Genomic DNA, 20,910 nt, shown 5'->3' on the forward strand with positions numbered 1-20,910 from the left:
GTACTGAATACTTCAGGAGCAAAGCAGGCTAAAGTTAGCGTTATTATACAGCATAGAAAAATGTTGATATAGCCTCATGCCAGCATTCTTTTGTGAAGGGGAAGCCTCGGACACTGCAGAAGTGGGATCTCCAACTTAAAGAACACAGGAAGGCTCAGTAATTGGGAAGTATTATAGCACTCAGCTGAAATGAGAAGAATGAGGAAATCCAAAGAGAAAAAAAAGTTAACAATAGAGGTGAAGAGACAAGACAGTCAGTTCCAACCTTCTACTGTCTCTGAACAGCATTTTGCTATAAACTCTACACCTTCACTTCCAATAAATTGACTTTTGTCACTACACAATACATCAGTGGAAGGTACTATTCATCAAAAAGAGGATAAATATTGTCTTAGGTGTATGAAACAGGCTGGATCCTGTTGCAATGCAAACAGTTTCAAGAAGACCAGAAAGGTATTTTTATGGAGAGTTACCGAACACTCTGGCAACAAATCCCAGGGGAAACTGAGAGGCAAACATGGTCAGAAACCAGGGGGCAGCATAGAGACTAGGGCCAATCTCATGCTCCTCCAAGTGATTGTAGAGATCTCTATGGTAATCGTGAAGAAGTCTGGAAAGTTGATACATCTGGATCTGCAAAGAAGAGAAAAAGAAATGAAGAACTGCCCAAGAATAACAGATTAACTGAAAGTTATAAGAACAAAGCTCATGCTACACTTTCTCATGAGAAAGGAGGAGTGAAAAATATCAACCAATTAATGTTCAAACACACTTATAAGAAACTAAAGTAACCTGGAGCCTTTTCAGTGACACAATGAGTAGCACTTCATGATTGCCGACATTAACCATCCCTCTCACCCCTAAGCTTGCAGAGGTAATCCTCCCTGTTTCAGCATTCCCTGTATTTTCTCCCTACAATAGCAAACTATGCAGGGCTATCTGAAGACACACTTTCATACAAGGGCTACTTGAATGTAAATTAGTCTTAAGCAACAGAATTGTGTGTGTTTTTCATAATTTCCCCATGGCCTCTCAAACTGAAACATAAATCTCTAAGATCTAATCCTCTTTATAGCCCCCTTCTCCTCTTTAGTGATTCTCCAGTGGAGTCAAAAAGCAGAACCTGACAATTACATCACTAAAAAATTATATTGCTATTATTAGCAGCATCCTTTTTACAGAGGCATAAAAACAAATACCTGTAAAATAGTCATGTTGGGACGATACTGTTTCCTTAGGCCCATGTCAAACATAAGAAATTTCAACATCTTAAAAGCATCTTCTTCAGTCATATGAAGCAGCAGAACTCCTGCTACAAAACTAAGGCCCTGGCAATACCCTACTTCCGGATCCAGGAGAGAATAGGCCTTCAAAATATTGTAGAGTGACAGCTGCCCTGCTCCCAGTTGTGCTGAGAAATACGGATGTGTTGGAAAGGTGCGTCCTGTGAAAACAACTGAAGTTAGCAATTCAAACTTAAAACAAAACAAAACAAGCTTGCTAGGTTACCAAGTTAAACAATCTTTTTAAGTCAACTTTCAATGCTGACATTATTGAGTTTATTATGTAAGGCAAGGAAAGCTTTTGTACCTTAGAAATATATATATTTTTGTAATTTAAAAAGACATGGCTTATGGACAACTGCTGGGGTCCAAATAAAGAAGCCTTAGACCAATGTTCAGCTATCAGGGCCAGATTCTGATCTCAGTTTCTCAATTATAAATTGAAGTCAGTGGTGTAAACTTCAGATTTACAGTGATGCAATGATAAGAATCTGATCCTCTAAACCTAAAGCAAACAGGACCACCACTTCCACCATCTACTCATTATCAAGGAAGTTTTAATACTTTTTTTGTTCCAGGGCAAGTGAAGACTCTTTTGCAGTTGCCCACTTCTTAAATATCACCCCACCCTTCAGCTTCTGGAATGTTGCTGTGTTGCTCCTGCTGGAGGTGTGCTGGCAGATACCATCAGGGCTCTTGTTTCAAAAAGACAAAGCCTGGGGCTGGTTCTTCCTGCCTTCTGGTTAGTGCTCTAAACTACCAAGTGAAAAACCTGCATTTGATTATTTCTGAGTCTGGTCTCAAAGCTGCCAAGGCTGTTAAGGAATTGAGCACTGCAGAGGCAGTGTGATTAGCTTCCCAAGCGAAAGAACAGCTTGCATTTTTCTGCCTAAGCTAGGAGTTATTCTAATACATTCTTATGAGAGATCCACGTAGCCTCTCTCTATCAGCAGCAAGGCCTCCACTGGCACAAGTCATTCAGAGAGAAGGTATAAATTGCAGTCTAGAAAAAATCCAGTACAGAAGGGGTCCTGAAAAAGGAGTGGGTGAGGTGGAAGCAATGTTGCTAATCTCACTATGTGGTGTATTTCTTAAAGCCCTAGCTGCTGCTGGAGTCCTGTAATTAGATGAAAATCAGCTTTTCCTTAAAACAAAAAAATTCGTGGCCCTCATAACTGCAGAGAAAAAGCTTAAATATGTGACCTAAATGTACCCTTAAAGGCTCAGATACTAAAAGGTAAATAAAAAAACCCCTAAATTTATTTTTTAAAAATATTGATTTTTAAGCTAATCTTGTGATTTTTGAATGCTTGAAGTTGATAAATTTGGGAGAAGCAAGAATACTGCAGGCATTTACCTCTGAACATGGCACATCCCTACACTGTAGCGCCAAAAAGCCACAAGCCAACAAGCTCAGTAGGAGAAAAAAGTGAATGTAAATCCAGTTATTTGTTCCACATTCACTCATGCGTTCTTAGTCAGAAGTCTCCCATTGACTTCAACAGGCTTTGGATCAAGTCCCATGAAAGGCAAGATATAAAAGTAATCTTAAAGTTAAGTAGACTGATTTTTTTTTTTAAAATGTACTGAAGCTACAACAAACTCTTCTAAGAGTTCTGTAACTGAAAGATGAGACCAAAAAATCCTCTAATTTTTAGTTTATTTTGTTCATACACAAAGTGCTGTCAAATCTACAAGGGAGACACTCTCAGATTATCCCCCTCAACTAGCCAGTTAAGACTTTGGAGGATCGAGACCTACATCAAATGAATCTCGTGCCTCTAAGGTGAGCAGAGATTCTCATGTGTAAATCTTTGCAGGACTGGCCCCTCAGTTTGTATAGATACTTCACAGAACAAGAGGGGAAAGAAGTTTTTTAAAAACCCAAACAGGAAAATGTGATAATTTTTTAAAAAAAAAAAATGGCAGAGAAACTGAGGCAAGTGCAGTACATGATTCTAGATTTTTTTAATTGAGCAGAGTGTATGCTCCTGGGGGCAGGGACTGATTTTTTGTTCCATCTTTATACAGTGTTTAGACAGTGCCTAGCACAATGGTCCCTATCCTAGTCACTATCACAATACCAATGCAAATACATTTCAAGCAGACAGTGATCATCTGATGGTTCTGATAACAATGGCTGTACCACTGTACAATTAAGTATATCCCCAACTTCAGAATTAGAGACAAATATTTAAATATTTATACTAATGCATAATCACAACAGGATGCTCCAGCTGAACTGTATTATATTGATTCATGGCAGCTGTGCTGTCATTGCAGAGTCTTCAGGGCCTAGCAGCACACTGGGCATTGTTTAATACAATTCACGTCCTTTTGAACCTTGTTTTCTTAGGCAAGGTTAACATCAACAAGGATTTGTCTTTCTTCATGACTCCAGCTCTGACAAGGTCAGATTCCAATGCCCTTACTCATAGTTAGCTGTACTTTTCTATTCCGTGAATTCATTGGCACTTCTTGAGCTGCTCATTAGTCTTAACTATGAGCCTGGCTGTGCACCTGCTCAGGAGTGGGGGAATGAACTACTCACATTGCCAGCTGCAACACAGAGAGGGAGAAGAGGCCAGCATCTTCCAGTGGGCTGCTACTGCATGTGGGCAGAGCATGGCAAGAGCCATGGCCCAGCAATACCAGGAGAGATAAGCTGGAGTGCCGATGACAAGCGCAGTCAGGAACAACCAACCTAATTCTCAATTACTGAGGGACAATCTCCACTTATTGATATATTTTGCTTTCCACAACCAAATCTCTGTACAACTTTTCATGAGTGATGGACTCGAGTATTCAGATTCTAATATCTAAACTGTATTGTTAAATCTGTTCACCTAAATTTGAGTTATTGCTGGTTATGTACTCTATGTATCCTATGCCTTGAAAAACAAACTCTGTATTTGTGGATAATCTAAGCACTATATCCAGATGTACAGGCACTCTTTTCTCAACTTATGTATTATATAATTTTTTAAATATTAGCTTTAATAAAAAATTTAAGCTACATGTTGAGAAAATCCCTCTTGTCCTCAGAACACACAGGTTCCACCAAACAGCTATGCATTCTTACACAAGAATTTTTGAAGATCTATGTCAGATAAATGTATCTGATAGCTTAGAGAAATGCGAGTTGAAACATGCAAATTCTTTGTAACTACCTGTCCAGCTGTTGCTGCTTGCCTGTTCACAACATTTTTTTTTTACCTCCCTCCTTAGGAGTATTTAGTTTTCTTGGTTCATCTTATTAAAGTTTTAGGGCTTGGTCCGTCCTTCAGTTACCGCTTTCTCATACAGTTTGAAAACGTTAACAATTGAATTTATGCAAAAGTGCACAATTACTACTTTTGCCAGGACATGCATTTGTTTTATATATCTGAGCACATAACTGAGACCATGAAAAGACAGTGCGTGCACACACACTTTTATTAGCATGGGGCAAAAGATCTGTAGGCTACTGAACCATCAAGTCCCAAAAGTCTGCTGGTGAGCCATCCTATGCAATATTGACTAACTACAGGAAATGCTAGCCAACCTTCTCCCCACCCTCCCCAAAACAAAACAAAACAAAAAAACTTCATACTATGAAGCTGACTAGCCAGAGTAGATTTCAGATAAGATCACTGAAGCCTATATTCCCTTCTCTATTCTTAGCCTATCTGTGTCACACTGGGGCATGACGCAGGTACCCCTTGGTGCCAACTGGCAGAGGAAACGGGTTGTACAGGGTTTCAGTGGGATCCCCCGGGTTGGATATCTGCATAATATTTCACCAAAGGTGGCATGTGAGATCTCTACCAAGAGTCAGTTGCTCACTGGTCGACACAATCATTATGAGATGTACATACAGACAATCCTTAAACAGTTGGGTATCTATACTGAAAATTATGCTCTTAAGATCTTAGACTTAAGTCCGGTCACTGATAGGTGACATACCTTGGAAATGTTCCTGTCGGGCAAGATGTAACTGACACATATAGTTAGTCCAATAAAAGATATTACCACAGCCATCTTGTTTCTCTAATATCCTGATGCCGACGTGGCTACAACACTGCATACACCTGTCTCCCTTTCTGGCCACTCGTGTATTGTATGTCTCACAGTGTATGCTAATTTGCAAAGTGATCCAGGTGCAAATTGAGAGATTGCAAAATTTACAGGAGAGGAAATCTACAGCAGAGGGTCTCAACCTTTCCAGGCTACTGTACCCCTTTCAGGAGTCTGATTTGTCTTGCATACCCCAAGTTTCACCTCACTTAAAAACTACTTGCTTACAAAATCAGACAGAAAAATACTAAAGTGTCACAGCTCACTATTACTGAAAAATTGCTTACTTTCTCATTTTTACCATATAATTATAAAATAAAATTAGAATATAAATATTGTACTTACATTTCAGGGTATAGTATATAGAGCAGTATAAACAAGTCGTATGAAATTTTAGTTTGTAGTGACTTCAATAGTGCTTTTTATGTAACTTGTAGAATTAGGCAAATATCTAGATAAGATGATGTATCCCCTGGAAGACCTCTGCGTACCCCTGGTTAAGAACCACTTATCTACAGGACCAAACAAACAGTAGGGAGCTGCCCTGTTAATGAATCCAGATAAAGGATAGATGTGGTACATCCTGGAGTTCAACGAAACACCTTCACCTAGGAGGCAACTGACAGCAGGCCTGCCTCTTGGAAGAAGGGTCATAGCCTGCCTGCTATAAAGCACTACTAAGGATTTTGGATCAGCAATACTTGGTTAGACATGAGAGTATCTTGTTAATTAACTCTAGGCTCAGTCTAGAACATGTTAGGAAGGGGCAGAAGCCGGAAAGAGGTGTGGCGGGGGTGGGGACTTGGAGGGAAGGGGTAAAATGGGGGCATGAGGGGGCGGAGCAGGGTCAGGAAGAGGTGGGGAAGAGGCGGGGCAGGGGCAGAGCAGGGGCAGGAAGAGGTGGGACAGAGCGGGCTGGGGCCAGGTCGCTCTCTGCTGCTGGTGCCAAGTCCCCCGCTATCCCTAAGACGGCCCTGGACCCCAAAGCCCCTTGAAGCATGGGGACCCTCAACATGTGGGGCCTGGGGCAGTTGCCCTAGTCTGTCCAATGGACAGCTCAAACACTGGTGGAGCCCGGCCCAAGTTCCTGAATATTGGTGGAGCACAGGCACCACAGGCCCATATAACTTGCCGCCTATGTGCAGAGGGACAGTGGGGCCTGTGAAGAGGAGAGTGCTTGTGTGTTGCTTGTGGCTGGTGAAGATGGGGAGCTGACCCAGGGCAGGCACAGCCAAGGCTTCCTGATGCTAAGGACGGGTGATGCCTCACAACACTAGGTACTGCTGGGAAGCGTCACATTGGGACCATTCTTAAAAGTTATTAAAGGCAGATCAATGGCCACTGCTCAGCCAACAAGCTGTGCAACTGGAAGTGCTCTATATTCTTTTGTTTTGCTTTTTTCTTATTTTTTGTGCTGCTAAATGTTGGAATGCGATAGGCTAATAACCTTCATCACTGGCTGTGACAGAGCAACGCACTGGGTAACACAAATATTTAAATACTCATAATGTGAATTGCTAGCAGTTGGTTGGCAGCTGTAGAAGTAATATCATGATCAAATCTACATCAGCCAAAAACCCTGCACAAAAATGTCCTCATTTTAAATGTGCTTTTGGCCTTTTATTATCAGCCCTAAAAAAAACAGCTTTGTAATATAACAAAAATTATTTAGTCAGATTCTATTTCCTTTATTAGTAATTAACCATCTCTCTCCACTTTTCCGAAGAATGCTAAGTTCTTTGTAATAGATGCAAGTGTGGCCATCCACCACCTAGGGAGAAAGGAAACATTTTTCTCTACCATATAACATCTGTGTCACTTTAACTAATCCTAGTCAATTCCCTCACAGCTTGGTACCTGTGTAAGCTCACCTGCCTCTGCTGAAGGAATTTACCTCTGTTCCTCACAAGTAAGAGTTTGTCTACACATAGAGTTCTTCAGGTACAACCCTAGGCACTAAGACAATCCCTTACAGTAGAACCTCAGAGTTATGAACGCCAGAGTTACAAACTGACCAGTCAACCACACACCTCATTTGGAACCAGAAATATGCAATCAGGCAGCAGCAGAGACAAAATAACAATAACAACAACAACAAAAAAACAAATACAGTACAGTTCTGTGTTAAACCTAAACTACTAAAAAATAAGGGGAAAGCAGCATTGTTCTTCTACATAGTAAAGTTCAAAACTGTATTAAGTCAATGTTCAGTTGCAAACATTAGAAAGAACCATAACATTTTTTTCAGAGTCACAAATATCCTCCATTCCCAAGGTGTTCATAACTCTGAGGTTCTACTGTATTTCAGGAAAGGATGTAAAACCTCCTCATACCCAACTACTTCTGGTGAAAGTCTGTAGTACATTTAAAACTGCCTGATTCTAGGTTTAAAGTATAGTTCATTCAGTTATACTCTCTATACAAAGAACTGTAGTTTGTCTTCCCACATGCATATTACTGCCAAAGTTTACTGATTTTATGAGTCTCAAACACAATTTTACCATAATACTTGGTTACTGGGGAAAACCAACCTAGGGCCCCAATCCCGCAAGGGGTTGAATATGGCTCTGTGCTGATGCAAAAAAATAAAAATAAAAAGATTCAATTGCAGGATCAGAATCTGAAGGCTCAGTTGTGCCCAACCTCTCAGAGAGGGCAAAGACTGTATACTCTATCGATGACAACTTCTATATGAAGAATCAGGCCATGGCCAACCTATTCCACACCAGCCAGTGATATTAGATGGGGCAGAGGGAGAAAATGTTACGCCCTCTTCAAGGGTGACACACCAGACATGCTTTCTTGCCACTCCTGAAAGCATTGACCTTGTGTGAGGCACAGTGCCTCGCAGGTGCTCTTGCTGGAGTAGTGAGTGCATCTCCCTAACATGGGGCTGAGGTTTAATGCAGCAGTTTAGTCCCTATTGCTCTCAGCTAAATTACTATTCTACAAAAATTCTTTATTGGACCAATAATAATAATAAATATGAGGTTCACTAGGTTAGCTACGTACTACCTCTTTAGGATTACTAAACGTCATCTAAAATGCTCAATGTGTATTAGTCATTTAGATTAAAGCAGAAAGTTGTATCGATTTTCTGTCAAGTTTTAACCAATTAACCAAATGACAGTTGGTTAGCTATTTACAATTCATGCCTTCCATAAATGACAAAAGTTTCATTACAATTTTTAGTAATCGATCCTAATGATTATTCTTTCATGGACACGTGAAAAAAACCAAACCATAAAACACATTCTCCTTCCATAGTACTCTGAAATACAAGACCAGTTTATTCATTTATTATTGTAGAATTCAATGCATGTTCTTTAGTCTTAGAGTTAATCAAGGGTTACAACTGAGGACTAGTTGGAGTCTTCTTATAAAAATAGATTAAATGTTTGTTTTTGAGACTGTACACTGCATTAAAACAATTATCTAGGAGGAAAAAGGAGAATATTTATTTGAATTCTAATATGTTTTCAATAGGGCTACAGGCCACAGCATACCAAGTAATTATGGCTATGTAGGCAAAATTTTAATTGCCCTTCAGCCCCTAGCAGATTACTCCTGGGGAAATTCTGTGCCAAAAAATTCTGTGCACAATATTTCAAAATTCTGCATATTTTATTTGTTAAAATAATACAATATAATCAGGCCACTTTCAGTTATGTTGGTAATTTATTTTAGAATATCTGTCAGCAAGTATTCCTGTAACAATACAGACAAAAAAAAGTTTCAGGAAATGTTTTTTGACAAACATATTCCTTACTAGGCATAGTAATACTGAACTCTGAATACAAATTCATTTAAACTACAATACAGAAACGTGTCTCCTGCACCACTCAAAAACAGTGCAAAGGTTTGGGGGAGGGAGGGAGGGTCAGGGGTAACAGAGGAGCTGAGGGACGTAATTGCTGAGAAGGAGCCTGAGTGTGATCTTGGAAGGTTGTTGGGTACGCGTGGGAAAAGTATGCAACAGAGGTTTTTTTATGGAGGAGGGATTGTTAGGGAGTTGGGGAGCCTCCCCTGTGCTGACCCCCAGTCTCTCCTATTTAGTCAACACATCTGTCCTTGTGACCCTCCCATGTGTCACTGCATCTCCACTCAGCCACCGCTCCTCCTCCCATCCCCATGTGTCCCTGCATCCCCATATAGATAACCCATCTCCCTCCAGCCCCAAATGTCCCCTCACACCCACTCATCTACCTGTCCTCCCCCATCCCCATGTATGCTGCTCCCCCACTCAGCCAACCATCCCCCCCTGTCCCCATATGTCCCTACATCCTCTGGTCCCTGCAGCCCCATTTGGCCCTGCATCCCCCACTCCCATTTAGCCTCTAGATCAATGCTTTCACCCCACTAGCTCCTGTGACCTCACCCCATCTGTTCCCACCACTAGCTCCTCCACTAGTCTACGTGACCCCCCCAGCAGCTTCTCATGCCCTGCTCTATCCATCCCCGCTATATCTTGTGCCTCTTTACTTGGCCCCATGGACAAGGAGCTGTGAGTAAGGCAGCCTCTCCCACTTCCTCTCCATGGCTGGCTTAGCTTGCTGCCCTCTCTTCTGGTACCACAGCAGCCTCTGATGGGCAAAAGGAGTAATTGCAGCACCTTCCTGGCAGAACGTATTTTCTGCGGGGGGACGGGGGAGTAGTCTGTAAAGGACAGGAATTCTGTGCATGCAAAGTGGCACAGAATTCCTCCAAGAGTAATAGATGCCCCAAGATATCTGGGTTCCAATGAGGAAAGACAGCTAACGGTAAGGCTAAGCCTGTGGCTGGGATCATGGAAGGGTAGAGACAGTCAAGGGAAATCTATCTCGGAACGGAAAATACAAATCTCTTATGGGTGGAAGGTATATACTGCCAGTGGGGAGGAGAGGCTGGAGTTGGTAGGGGACTACTGTTGAAAGAGCAGAAAGACTGCAATAGAAAATATCAGGAGAGGACAAGAAAGCAGCCTAACAAAGTTTGTGAAACAAAATGGCCGACTCATGAGTGAACATGGCTAGTATTCTGGTTGGGGAAGAGCATCACTGCTGGTCACAGCTCTTAAGAGGTCAGTCTTGGCAATGTGCCGACATAATAGTGTTCAGTAGGGATCCACATCGTAAAGAACACATGCTTTTAGGATTCAAAGTCTTTTGAGCGTAGTCCCCTTTTGTGTTTTGTGGCAGAACTGTTATATTTTGGCAATTTGAGAGAGAGAAGTAATGCTGACAAGGACGGAGAAAAGGAAAAGGAAAATGAACTGATATGTATGAAATAATGTCTTTTGGGTGACCAAAGACTGTCACCTTTAACTCCCTCTCACTCTTAATAAAATTAGCTCAAATCACTCCTCTTTGACCACACCCTGGACCAACAGTTTCACACAATTTAGTTTTAGTATCTTGTATTTCACCCTGATATTATGAACACCCTGACAAGCTTTAAATGAGATACAAGAATGAAATGGAAGATGGGGACAGGCAAAGATTTTCTAAAATGTTTGTCTAAGGTTAAGCCTCCTAAATCCATAGTAACTGGCTTGAATAACAAGGGTGTTGAACATTGAATAGCTCCCCATGAAGCCAAGGGCAACTGCTGAGTGCTCAGCACCTTTGAAAGTCAGGCTGCTTGTTCAGATGATATGAATTTAAGAACCTAATCTAGACTCCTTTTTTTAAAAACCTTGACCATAGTGTGACGCTGGCAGACCAGATGTCAGCTCATGCCAAGGCCTCAGGCCTAAATGAACACTTAGAAATTCATAGCTGGAAACCTGTGTGTCGGCATTATCAAAATAAATGTTAGATGTTATGTTGATAAGAAAGTGTTTAGAGTTTTCTGAAATGCTTGTAGGATGCTGCATGGTATTGTTCTCACTCAGCTATATCCCATGTGGTAAAGCAAAAGCAATCATTTCCATTGCTAACCTCTGTTAACTATGTAACTCATCAAACAGGAAAAAAACATTGTATAATGAAAATAATGGTGGTCTGACAAGAAAATGTTAAATTCTGTTCATTAAATGCAAATGAGCCATTGTATGGGATCAAAGATCAAAGACTTTAAGCACATTCGCCCTCCACATGAAGAAGGGACCTGTGTGGGAACTGTTGCTGTCAGTTTGGTTTCTGTGAGAATAAGCTAAAAAATGTGGATTCAAGGAAAAATTCTTCATATCTGGAGTGTCCGAATCAGTGGTTCTCAACCAGTGGCCCAGTTAGCACACAGCTGCAGGACCAGGGGTGGGGTCCAGATTCCCAGTTACCCAGCATGTCAGGGTTCGGGAGTGCAGCCTGGCTCCATGAGCTCTGGGGCAGCCGTGCAGTGGGTGTCTGAGGCTTCCAGCTGGTCCCATTGCGTCAGGGGTCCAGCGCAGCTACCCAGCCCTTCGAGCTCCAGGGCAGGTGTGCCACAGGGGGCTGGTGCCCAGGGGGCTGGGCATGTGGGCAGCTGGCTGGCCCTGCACGGCGGGGGTCTGGGACAGGGTTGCCACGGCCGTATCACCCAGTCCCTGCGGCCCAGGTAACACATTGTGGGCCACGATAGATACGTTGAGAACCACTGGTCTGGATTCTAACAGGGCAGAATAACTGAACAAGAAGTTTGAGATCCCCAGAGTTACTATGGGTAGCCCTTAAAGACTTTTAGAAAATGGACAGAGTACCACATCTCTGCTGCCTTTTGAAATTACAGACTGTGACTCACATGTACATATATTTTTACCTGCTTTAACCTCTCAATAACTCTCATTCCTTTTTCTCAGCTAATAAATCTTTGGTTAGTTTACTATGGAAGTAACTTCAATAGTATTGTCTTTGGTGTGAGATCTACGGTGCAAACTGACCTGGGTGAGTGACTGGTCTCTTAGGAGTCAGTGTAAACTGAATATTTTGTAATTTTTGGTGTAAGTGACCATTTATTACACAGTCCAGCTTGCCTGGGTGGTAAGATAGCCTGGAGTGTTGAAGGAAGGTGTCTGTGACTCCACTATAAGACTACTGTATTACTTTGGGAAATCATATTTGGTTCTGGGTTGGTGAAATCTAATGATAGAACATACCCTGGGTGGGGTGTCTGCCTCACTTTTTGACAGTCTGCCCAGAGGTTGGCATTCTGGTCGTGAGCCACTCCAGACAGCATGACACACACTATTTTAGAGGAGAAACTGAGTGAGACTCAATAAATATCTTGCAAGATATTTGAATTTCCATCAAAGAGAGTTGTTTTACTAAAATAAAATAAAATCAAAATAATACTCATTAGAACCAAACTCCTACACTTTTCCAAGTAAAGCTGTTTTAAATTAAAGGCAGCACTGAGGATTAGAATTGAGTCGTACCTATTTTTAAACAAGCCTCAACTCTTACAAACAGATTTGATTCCCTGGCAGTTTCTATCCCATTGACTTTAGCAGTTCCCCGTCAATATCTGAAGTATAGCTGCATTAATCACATATACCAAAGTACTTATTAATGCCCTATCTAATGAGAGGAGACTGTAGAACATTTCTGTATTTGAAATATGGATTTAATGATTTGCTAATAATGAGAAGTAATTATTTTCAATTATATCAGATTAAAATCACTTTTCACCCATAATCTATTATTAACCCAAGAAACATTTTTACTCGTTATTTTCTTTGTTAGAATTCTCCCGCCCCAAAGGTTGTGAAACTTTAGTTCTCATTTCACAATACTGCTGTAGACTTACCGAGGTCAATAAGTATTGCATGTTGCTGGGAAGTTAATTGTTTTAAGAGTTCTTTGTAGGGAGTGTCCTTTGGCTGCTGCTTACTTGGAAACTGATGTTTAAGATGGTATTGTTCTGCTAAAAACTTCCAGATCTCGCCCCTGTGATGACGTGGTACTCCTTGCAAGAAAGGGAAAAAAATAAGGCTGAGTGGGAAATACACTACTCTTCTAATCACAAGAGTTAAAATATATGTCTCAAGTAAACAGTCCAGCAGAACCTGAGAATTCTGAACCCCCGAGTTACGAACAACCTCTGTTCCTGAGGTGTTCATAACTCTGAGGTTCTATATATTAGCAGGAGTGAGGCTTGGAAGATCTGTCTAACAGAAATTATCTGTGACCTTCCAAGTTATACACCCTGTGAAAGACTATAGAAGCTGGCTATGCAGCAGGCCTACCTAGTTGGAATTCAGGTTGATCTAGTTTGCAAAATGTACCCTCTTTCCCCCACCTGCCAAAGCATAAAAATCCTAACAGGGAAGGCGCACACTGGTCATGGGGCTGGCCTGGCAGCTGCATAAGGCTGAAATTAGCATTATGCATCCATTTTGAGAGACAAGCACCATTAACAAACAACTGCTGTACCAGTTTCCTTACGAAAGTACCAGCCACATCAGCCTCTAAGCAAACTAAGACTTTCAAACTGTGAAGTTGCTTGTCTTCTCCACAGCTTTCCAAGCTGAAGTACACAACTTAAAGCTTTTGGCTGGAATTTATATAGATTACTTTCTAATACTGCAAACTGCACTTTTGTCCTGGTTGGCACAAGGTACAGTGCACATGTGTCCTATTCCTACTTCTGCTACAAGCTTGCTGTGTGACTTTGGGCAAGTAACCATGTTTTAAAGCCTCACTTTCCCAAATCACCTAGGTGATGGGAGGCATAATTCATAATTACTTGCAATGCACTGAAATCTTTAGATAGAGAAGTGCAAAATACTATCATAACTAGGGCCCTACCAAATTCACAGTCCATTTTGGTCAATTTCATGGTCATAGGATTTTAAGAATCATAAATTTCATGATTTCAGCTATTTAAATCTGAAATGTGATGGTGTTGTAATTGTAGGAGTCCTGACCCAAAAAAGAGTTGTGGGGGTGGCCACACGGTTATTGTAGGGTGGGTTGCAGAACTGCTAACCTTACTTCTGTGCTGCTGTTGGCCGCAGAGTTGCTTTCAGAGCTGGGCAGCTGGAGAACAGTGGCCGCTGGCTGGGATCCCAGCTCTGAAGGCAGAGCTGCCGAAAGCTGCACTTTTACTTCTGTGCTGCCACTTTTACTTCTGTGCTGCTGCTGGTGGAGCACTGCCTTCAGAGCTGGGCACCTGGCCAACATCTGCTGCTCTGCGGCCACCCAGCTCTGAAGGAGCGCAGAAATAAGGGTGGCAATACCGCGATTCTCCCCTAAAATAACCTTGTGAACCCCCTGCAACTCTCTTTTAGGTCAGGACCCCCAGTTTGAGAAAAACTGGTCTCCCTATGTAATATGTATAGTACAGGGCAAAAGACCAGATTTCACAGTCTGTGACGTGTTTTTCATGGCTGTGAATTTGGTAGGGCCCTAATTATAACGGGTCAGGCTGTGTTACTATTCAACATGAGTAAAGGTACTTTACACTAAGAAGTCAACAGGACTACTCATAGCATAAGATTTTATTCAATGCAAATAAAGATATTCCAATCTAGTCTTAAATGTGTTGGAATCAAGGGTTCAGTTTTAGAGTAATCCATGATTGTGGTTTTTATTGTTTCTTTTGGTAAATATTTAAAACATAGCAAGAGTTCAATACAGCAGGTCAAAATTAACTCAGTTATCAAATACAGGCTGAGTGAAGTCAGACCAATTTTTTTTTTCTTTTTTCTTTGGGGGGGTGCGGGGAATGCAGATTCTGCTACACTAAAACAACTTTTGTGAATTTCACTCAATTGTTTCAATTGGGGAAAAAACATAAATGTTTAATTTTTTTATATTTGTGAGAAAAATTATTTTTATTCAAAACAGCTTTGTGTTTTGAGATTTCCTGTAATTTTATTTTAAATTTAAAAAAAAAATTGAAAGGTTGAAATCAAAGATTGTTTTTAAACAAAACAAAATTTTCCTTGCTTTTTCAGAATTGCCTGTGAACTGAAAAAATCTGTTATCGGCCTAGCTCTAGAAGAAATATATATGAGAACAATTTTACAGTACTTCCTTACATAAAAACTAAAATGAATAAGTATTTTTCTGATATGTATTTTTCATAGACCATCGTTATCTCCAGATCATTACTTTATAATGAAACTCCAGTAGGAACAAGTTAAGAGCAAAACTGATATTTGAAGCAAAACCACATCACAATGTACAGAGGGAGTATTTTCACAAACTACTTTCAGTGTTTTGAACTTGCTTACTGAATAAAAACACATCAAATGGTATAAACAGGCTTTTGGATTCACTGAAGGAACCAGATTCTGTTCTCAGTTACGCTCCTGCAATTCCATTAGCTTCAACTGGGTGAATAGATAACTGACAGTAGACTTTGGCTACTGTATACACCGTTATAGATCAATGAAATCTCCTTCAGGGCAAATACTTGATAAATTATTCCCATATCAATTATACCTGTGCACACGGCAACATCCACATAAACAAGGTATTTAGTCCAGCATTTCCACAACTGAAGATATTTTGTATTTAGATTCTATTATTGACTAAGACTCATACTGGTTGAAACAAGCAGATAAATATATTTAGTATAACAGTAAAAAGTTACTAGAAAAAACTCATTCTGAATTAGGATTTGGTGTATAATATAAGCTTGTTCAATTTTGTCTTTTTTTTTTTTGCCATTCATCTCATGTTTTCCTCCCCGTTTTTTTCTTTTTTGGTGGAGTTTCTTTCTAAAATCAATTTAAGGACATTTTTTTCATGGTCAAGAATTAAGTTAGAAACTTGAAGCTTCACACTGGTATTTTGGAGTTATAAATCACTTGTGGTCTGGTGTCACTTGCCTATCTAACAGTGGGTAGACAGACAGGCTCAACAACTTTGCTGTCCAAATCTCTTTTCCCCTTAGGATGAAGTTTATTAAAAGTGAATGTCACATACTTTATACTCAGCTCCATGGTTGCAACTACGGTTTAAAATCAATGGGAGTGGCACATGTGTAGGTAAGGGCAGCAGGCCTCAAATGTATCAATTTGAACAGTGTTAATTGTTTATTTAGACCACTGTGAACACCCCACTTAATAAGGTGATTAAGAGAGAACTGATATTGGTAGAGAAAAGCAATTAGAGTGACTTCTACCATTAAGTTGTACATGAATTCCACCATTTCAAAAATATAGGCTATGCTTACCTCGCCCAACAGCAGAATGTATTGTTTCCATGTCAATTTTTGTTTTTGACCTTCCTGGTGTACTCAGCATTTTTTCCCAAACCAAAGTTACATCTTTCAAGCACGGAGTGATTTCTTCATAATCAAGTTTCAGACGCCTGTTCAGCAAATTGTTTTCAGAAGCTAGGAAATGATATTTACAGTGTACCAGTTAAGACTATACAATACTATCAAACAGATTCACTTACACAGGGCCTTATCATGCAAACATTCATGCTGACGCCCAGGGCCGGCTCCAGGCACCAGCCCAGCAAGCAGTTGCTTGGGGCGGCCAACGGTGAGGGGCAGCACATCCGGGTCTTCGGTGGCAATTTGGCAGCAGGTCTCTCATTCCCTCTCGGAGCAAAGGACAAGCTGCCGAATTGCCACTGAAGACTGAAGCGGCGGCAGTAGAGCTGCAGATTGCAATCACGGCTTTTTTTTTTCTTTTTTTCTTTTTGCTGCTTGGGGCAGCAAAAACCCTGGAGCCGGCCCTGCTGATGTCTGTTTATATAACTGAAGATGTAGAACTTTCGACAAGCACTGTAAGAATTTCAGAATGCTTTTTTGTTTTAAACTGTTCTAGTTGTGCAGTTCTGTTGAAAGCCATTCTGTTAAAATACATTCTGCATGGCAGCTCAGCTGAAGAGCCTCACAACTAGTAAAATCTTTAAAATGGAAAGAAACACTGAAGATGGTTAATGAAATAGGCACTATATCAAAATCATCTTTAACTTTTTCCTCTTCACAAAAAGGATTTTGTGTAAACAAGACCAAAACTGAATATGAGATACAAAAATAACATAGTCTGCCCCTTTGTAAGCTACTCTCCCTTTCAATTCAGAATTATCGAGGAGTACTGCTATTTATTAGGAGTACAACAACTTTACAACAGAGCACATGCCATAATAAAAGTCTGTGGCAAGTCTACCGAGACTTTTAAGGATAGCTTTTTTAACAGGATTTTGAAGGGATCAGGGAGTCAGTTGATTTTGTTGGAGGATGGTGGTGATATAGTCAGAGTCCTTGCACATGTGAGAAAGTGAGCAGAAGCACTATTTTGAGCATGTAGAGACTTGGGGAGACCCTAGAAATGCGAGAGAGACAAGAGAAGATAAAGAGTATGTCTATATTGTAGACACTCGCTCTGATTTGTGGGGCTTGGGCTAACTGTGGTGTCAGCAGGATCCTAGTGCCTGGGCTGCAGCCCGAGCCTGAATGTCTACATTGCAATTAAACAGTCCCTTAGCCTGAGAACCTTAGCCTGAGTCAGCTGGCACAGGCCAGCCGCAGACTTATGATTGCTGTGCAGGCACACCCAAAGAGGAATGAGGATTTAAAGTGTTAAAAAAATTAACTCATATTAAATCCCAAGCAGCTCTCCTGAATTGAAACCATGTTTAAAAAGTAGTGTCATAAAGTTTCCATCACGCTAATGATGTTTGTGTGATATATGCATAAAACCTCGTTGCTGTGACAATGCATTACAATGTATTGTCATTCTGAGGATATATTATTACCATACATCATAAGACTACTGTCACTTTGGTGATTTAATACCATAGTACTTCATCAAAACAACACTCCTATTTATTACTGTGTTGAGACAATCTAAGTTAAAAGGACAAAGTAATTTTTTAATAGTTTAACTCTCCATTGTTAAAGCTGTTTATACAAATTTAAGTCTTGTTTTCCTTGCTTGTTTTTTCCTCTCTCCCATTTGCTGTAGTTGTATACTGAGAACAAAACTTTAAAAAAATAATTAATTTACAGGATCTCTGATCATGCCAAAATACTTTGTGTAACAGCACTATTAACTGTGTCATTACAGCTCTGGGTATACACCTCTACCCTGCTATAACGCGACCCGATATAACACGGGTTCACGTATAGCACGGTAGCAGCGGGGCTCTGGCGGCACTTTAAAGGGTCCAGGGCTCTGGCTGCTGCGGGGAGCCCTGGGCTCTTTAAATCCCGCTGGAGCCCTGCCGCTGCTACCCTGGGGCTGTGGCACCAGGGCTTGCCGGCGATTTAAAGGGCCCGGAGCTTTGGCTGCTGCGCGGAGCCCCGGGCCCTTTAAATCACCGCTGGAGCCCTTCCAACCCTACCCCAGGGCTGTGGCAGCGGGGCTCCACCAGCGATTTAAAGAGCCTGGGGCTCCCCATAGCGGCTGGAGCCCGGAGCTCTTTAAATCATTACCAGGGCCCTCACGCCCCAACCCCGATATAACAGGGTTTCAACTATAATGCGGTAGGGATTTTTGGCTCCCCACGACCGCGAGGTAGAAGTGTAGTTTGTTATATAACTATTGCCACTGAAGTTTTTAAAGCACTGATTTTTGCGTGTCATATGAAGCAAGGGCTATTTTTCAATTTGTCAGAAAAGAATGGTAAATTGGATATAGTTAGAAAATTTTCACCTTTAAATTATATAACAATTCAGGCCCTGATCCTGCCAGCCTTTATGCACGTGAACAACTCAGTGGAATTACTTGTGTGAGTTAAATTATGAGTTTTTGCAGGATCAGAGCTGTTTAGTTTCCCAAGGAACCAATTTGTAGGCCTTCTGTGACATTTCATTAATCTGAATAACCTAAATCATTGAAATTTATTTTAAATTTTTTTTTGTTCCTAATTTTGAGGTAACAGGTTTCCTAGAAAGTAAGTTAAAGGCATCAGCAGAGACTTTAATCACAGCACTGTTTTCCAGGCAACCGAGCACAACTTATAACGTAGTTTACTGGGCCTCAGGCAAGCAAAAGTAACCAGTGAATCCAGCTGTTTTGTTTCACATCCCACACTAGTATGATATACTCTTCTAGAATGCTATCTGGCCTTAGAAGCACAGATTGCAGCACTGAATACTGAATTCAGACTGTGTAGGGAAGATTGCCATATGAGCGTAACTGTTTAGTTTGCGTAATCTGATGCACAAGACTGAATTCCCACTTCTGTTTCAACTATGTGGTTTTTCCTGCTCCCAAGTTAACTATGTAGGAATTTACAAAATTAAAAACAAAAATGCTTCACCCTTACTGGATATCATTATAATGACCACCATTTTCCAGATGGATAAACTAAGTCACAGGGACATCACAGATTAAATTTACAAAGGCATGTGCCTAAGGATGCAGACAGGCACCTTACAAAAACAGCTAAACAAGTTAGGCACTTAACTCCCATTGAGTTAGGTGCCTAACCGGCTTATGTACATCTGTAAATCCCACTGGGTACCTGACTGCATCTTCAGGCACTTAAATAACTTTATAAAGATAGCTCCAACTGACCTGCCCAAAACTTTAATGATGTCAAATATGAAATTGCTTAACATTAATCTTCAAGATAACTGACTGCAATTATGATGAGAACTAACATGAGAATTAGTGGTCTAGTTTACTATATGCTTCTAATCTCTGTCTGTTACCCTAAACTTTCTGATAAAGAACCTCTCTGTTTCCTTAAGATTGATTTGTTTTAGGATTTGAAATGATGCATTCTAACTAGAAATTATTATTTAAAATGCTTGTAAGAGGTCGCTTTTTTCGTGTTTGTCTGTTTCGAAATCACAGTTGCCAACTTTAACGTGGTAAATAAGCACCCAGTCTTTCACAATATGCCAAAAATCAAACTAATCCCATTTCAAAACAAGGCCAAAACAAGCCAATCCCTGAGAACCCCAACAGTCTATGTGACTAGATCCCCCCAGTGTGCAGTCTGGGATTGTGGTTGGCCCGCTGTGCACCCCTGACTCTCTCTCTCCCCCTCCCTTGTCCCTGCTTGCCAGGAGCTGATCAAAAAACCAGACGCAACAAGCTACAACAGGCAACAAGCTACAAGCCAAAAACTAGCCAACAAGCAACTCACAAGCCAAGACAGACAAAAATAAGCCTGATTTCTGCATTTTTTTTTGCAGATTTGGCATGCCTGTTCCACATATCCATCCTGCTATGCCAAAGGTATGGTTAAAAAACCCAAACATAAATTTTATCCAGAATTTTCTTTTAATATATCAGAGATTTGATTCCGAGTAAAGGAATAATTATTTATTACTTTTTAAATAAAGTGAAACAGACTTTCACTTTACACTCTACGAGGCATTTTAAACAGAATGACACGGGTCATGTTTATTACTCTGCCTTTTCTGGCAGGCTCAGTGCTGGAATTCTGCTTTTGGTACCACCTCTGCCTTTAAAGTCAACTGTTACTGGTATCAGTATTTCATGCCCAGGGTCAGGGTCAATGGGGAGGGGGAAGGAGGGCCTTTTGGCCTGGGCCTCAAACTCAAAGGGGGCCTCAAATTTAGAAACTTGTTAATTTTCTACCATTTGATAAGTTCTGCAACTTGTTTTTATTTGCATCCCTGTCGAACGAGAAAAGCATTTGTTAAATAAAAAATTATTCAGATTATGGTTCACTCTTTTTTTGATGCCTTATTTTGTTTTCATGTGTTGTCTTTTTTTTTTTTTTTTACTATA

At 40.7% G+C, this 20,910-nt stretch overlaps 1 protein-coding gene across 10 annotated transcripts in view; it reads right to left on the reverse strand.

Moving 5' to 3' along the window:
* The window catches only part of TBC1D1 (TBC1 domain family member 1), a 199,882-nt gene that overhangs the window by 21,238 nt on the left and 157,734 nt on the right, over positions 1-20,910 (reverse strand). For 9 of the 10 annotated variants that reach the window (XM_075066530.1, XM_075066528.1, XM_075066524.1 and 6 more), the window contains 4 exons: positions 16,419-16,580; positions 13,041-13,199; positions 1,200-1,444; positions 474-633 (listed from right to left, as the gene is read on the reverse strand). In XM_075066530.1, the coding sequence (XP_074922631.1) occupies positions 474-633; positions 1,200-1,444; positions 13,041-13,199; positions 16,419-16,580 (726 nt within the window). The remainder of the gene's footprint in view (positions 1-473; positions 634-1,199; positions 1,445-13,040; positions 13,200-16,418; positions 16,581-20,910) is intronic. The other variant, XM_075066526.1, reaches the window with a different exon arrangement.

Source organism: Chelonoidis abingdonii, chromosome 5 (assembly GCF_003597395.2).
Source record: "Chelonoidis abingdonii isolate Lonesome George chromosome 5, CheloAbing_2.0, whole genome shotgun sequence".
In the NCBI taxonomy this organism is placed as follows: domain Eukaryota; kingdom Metazoa; phylum Chordata; order Testudines; family Testudinidae; genus Chelonoidis; species Chelonoidis abingdonii.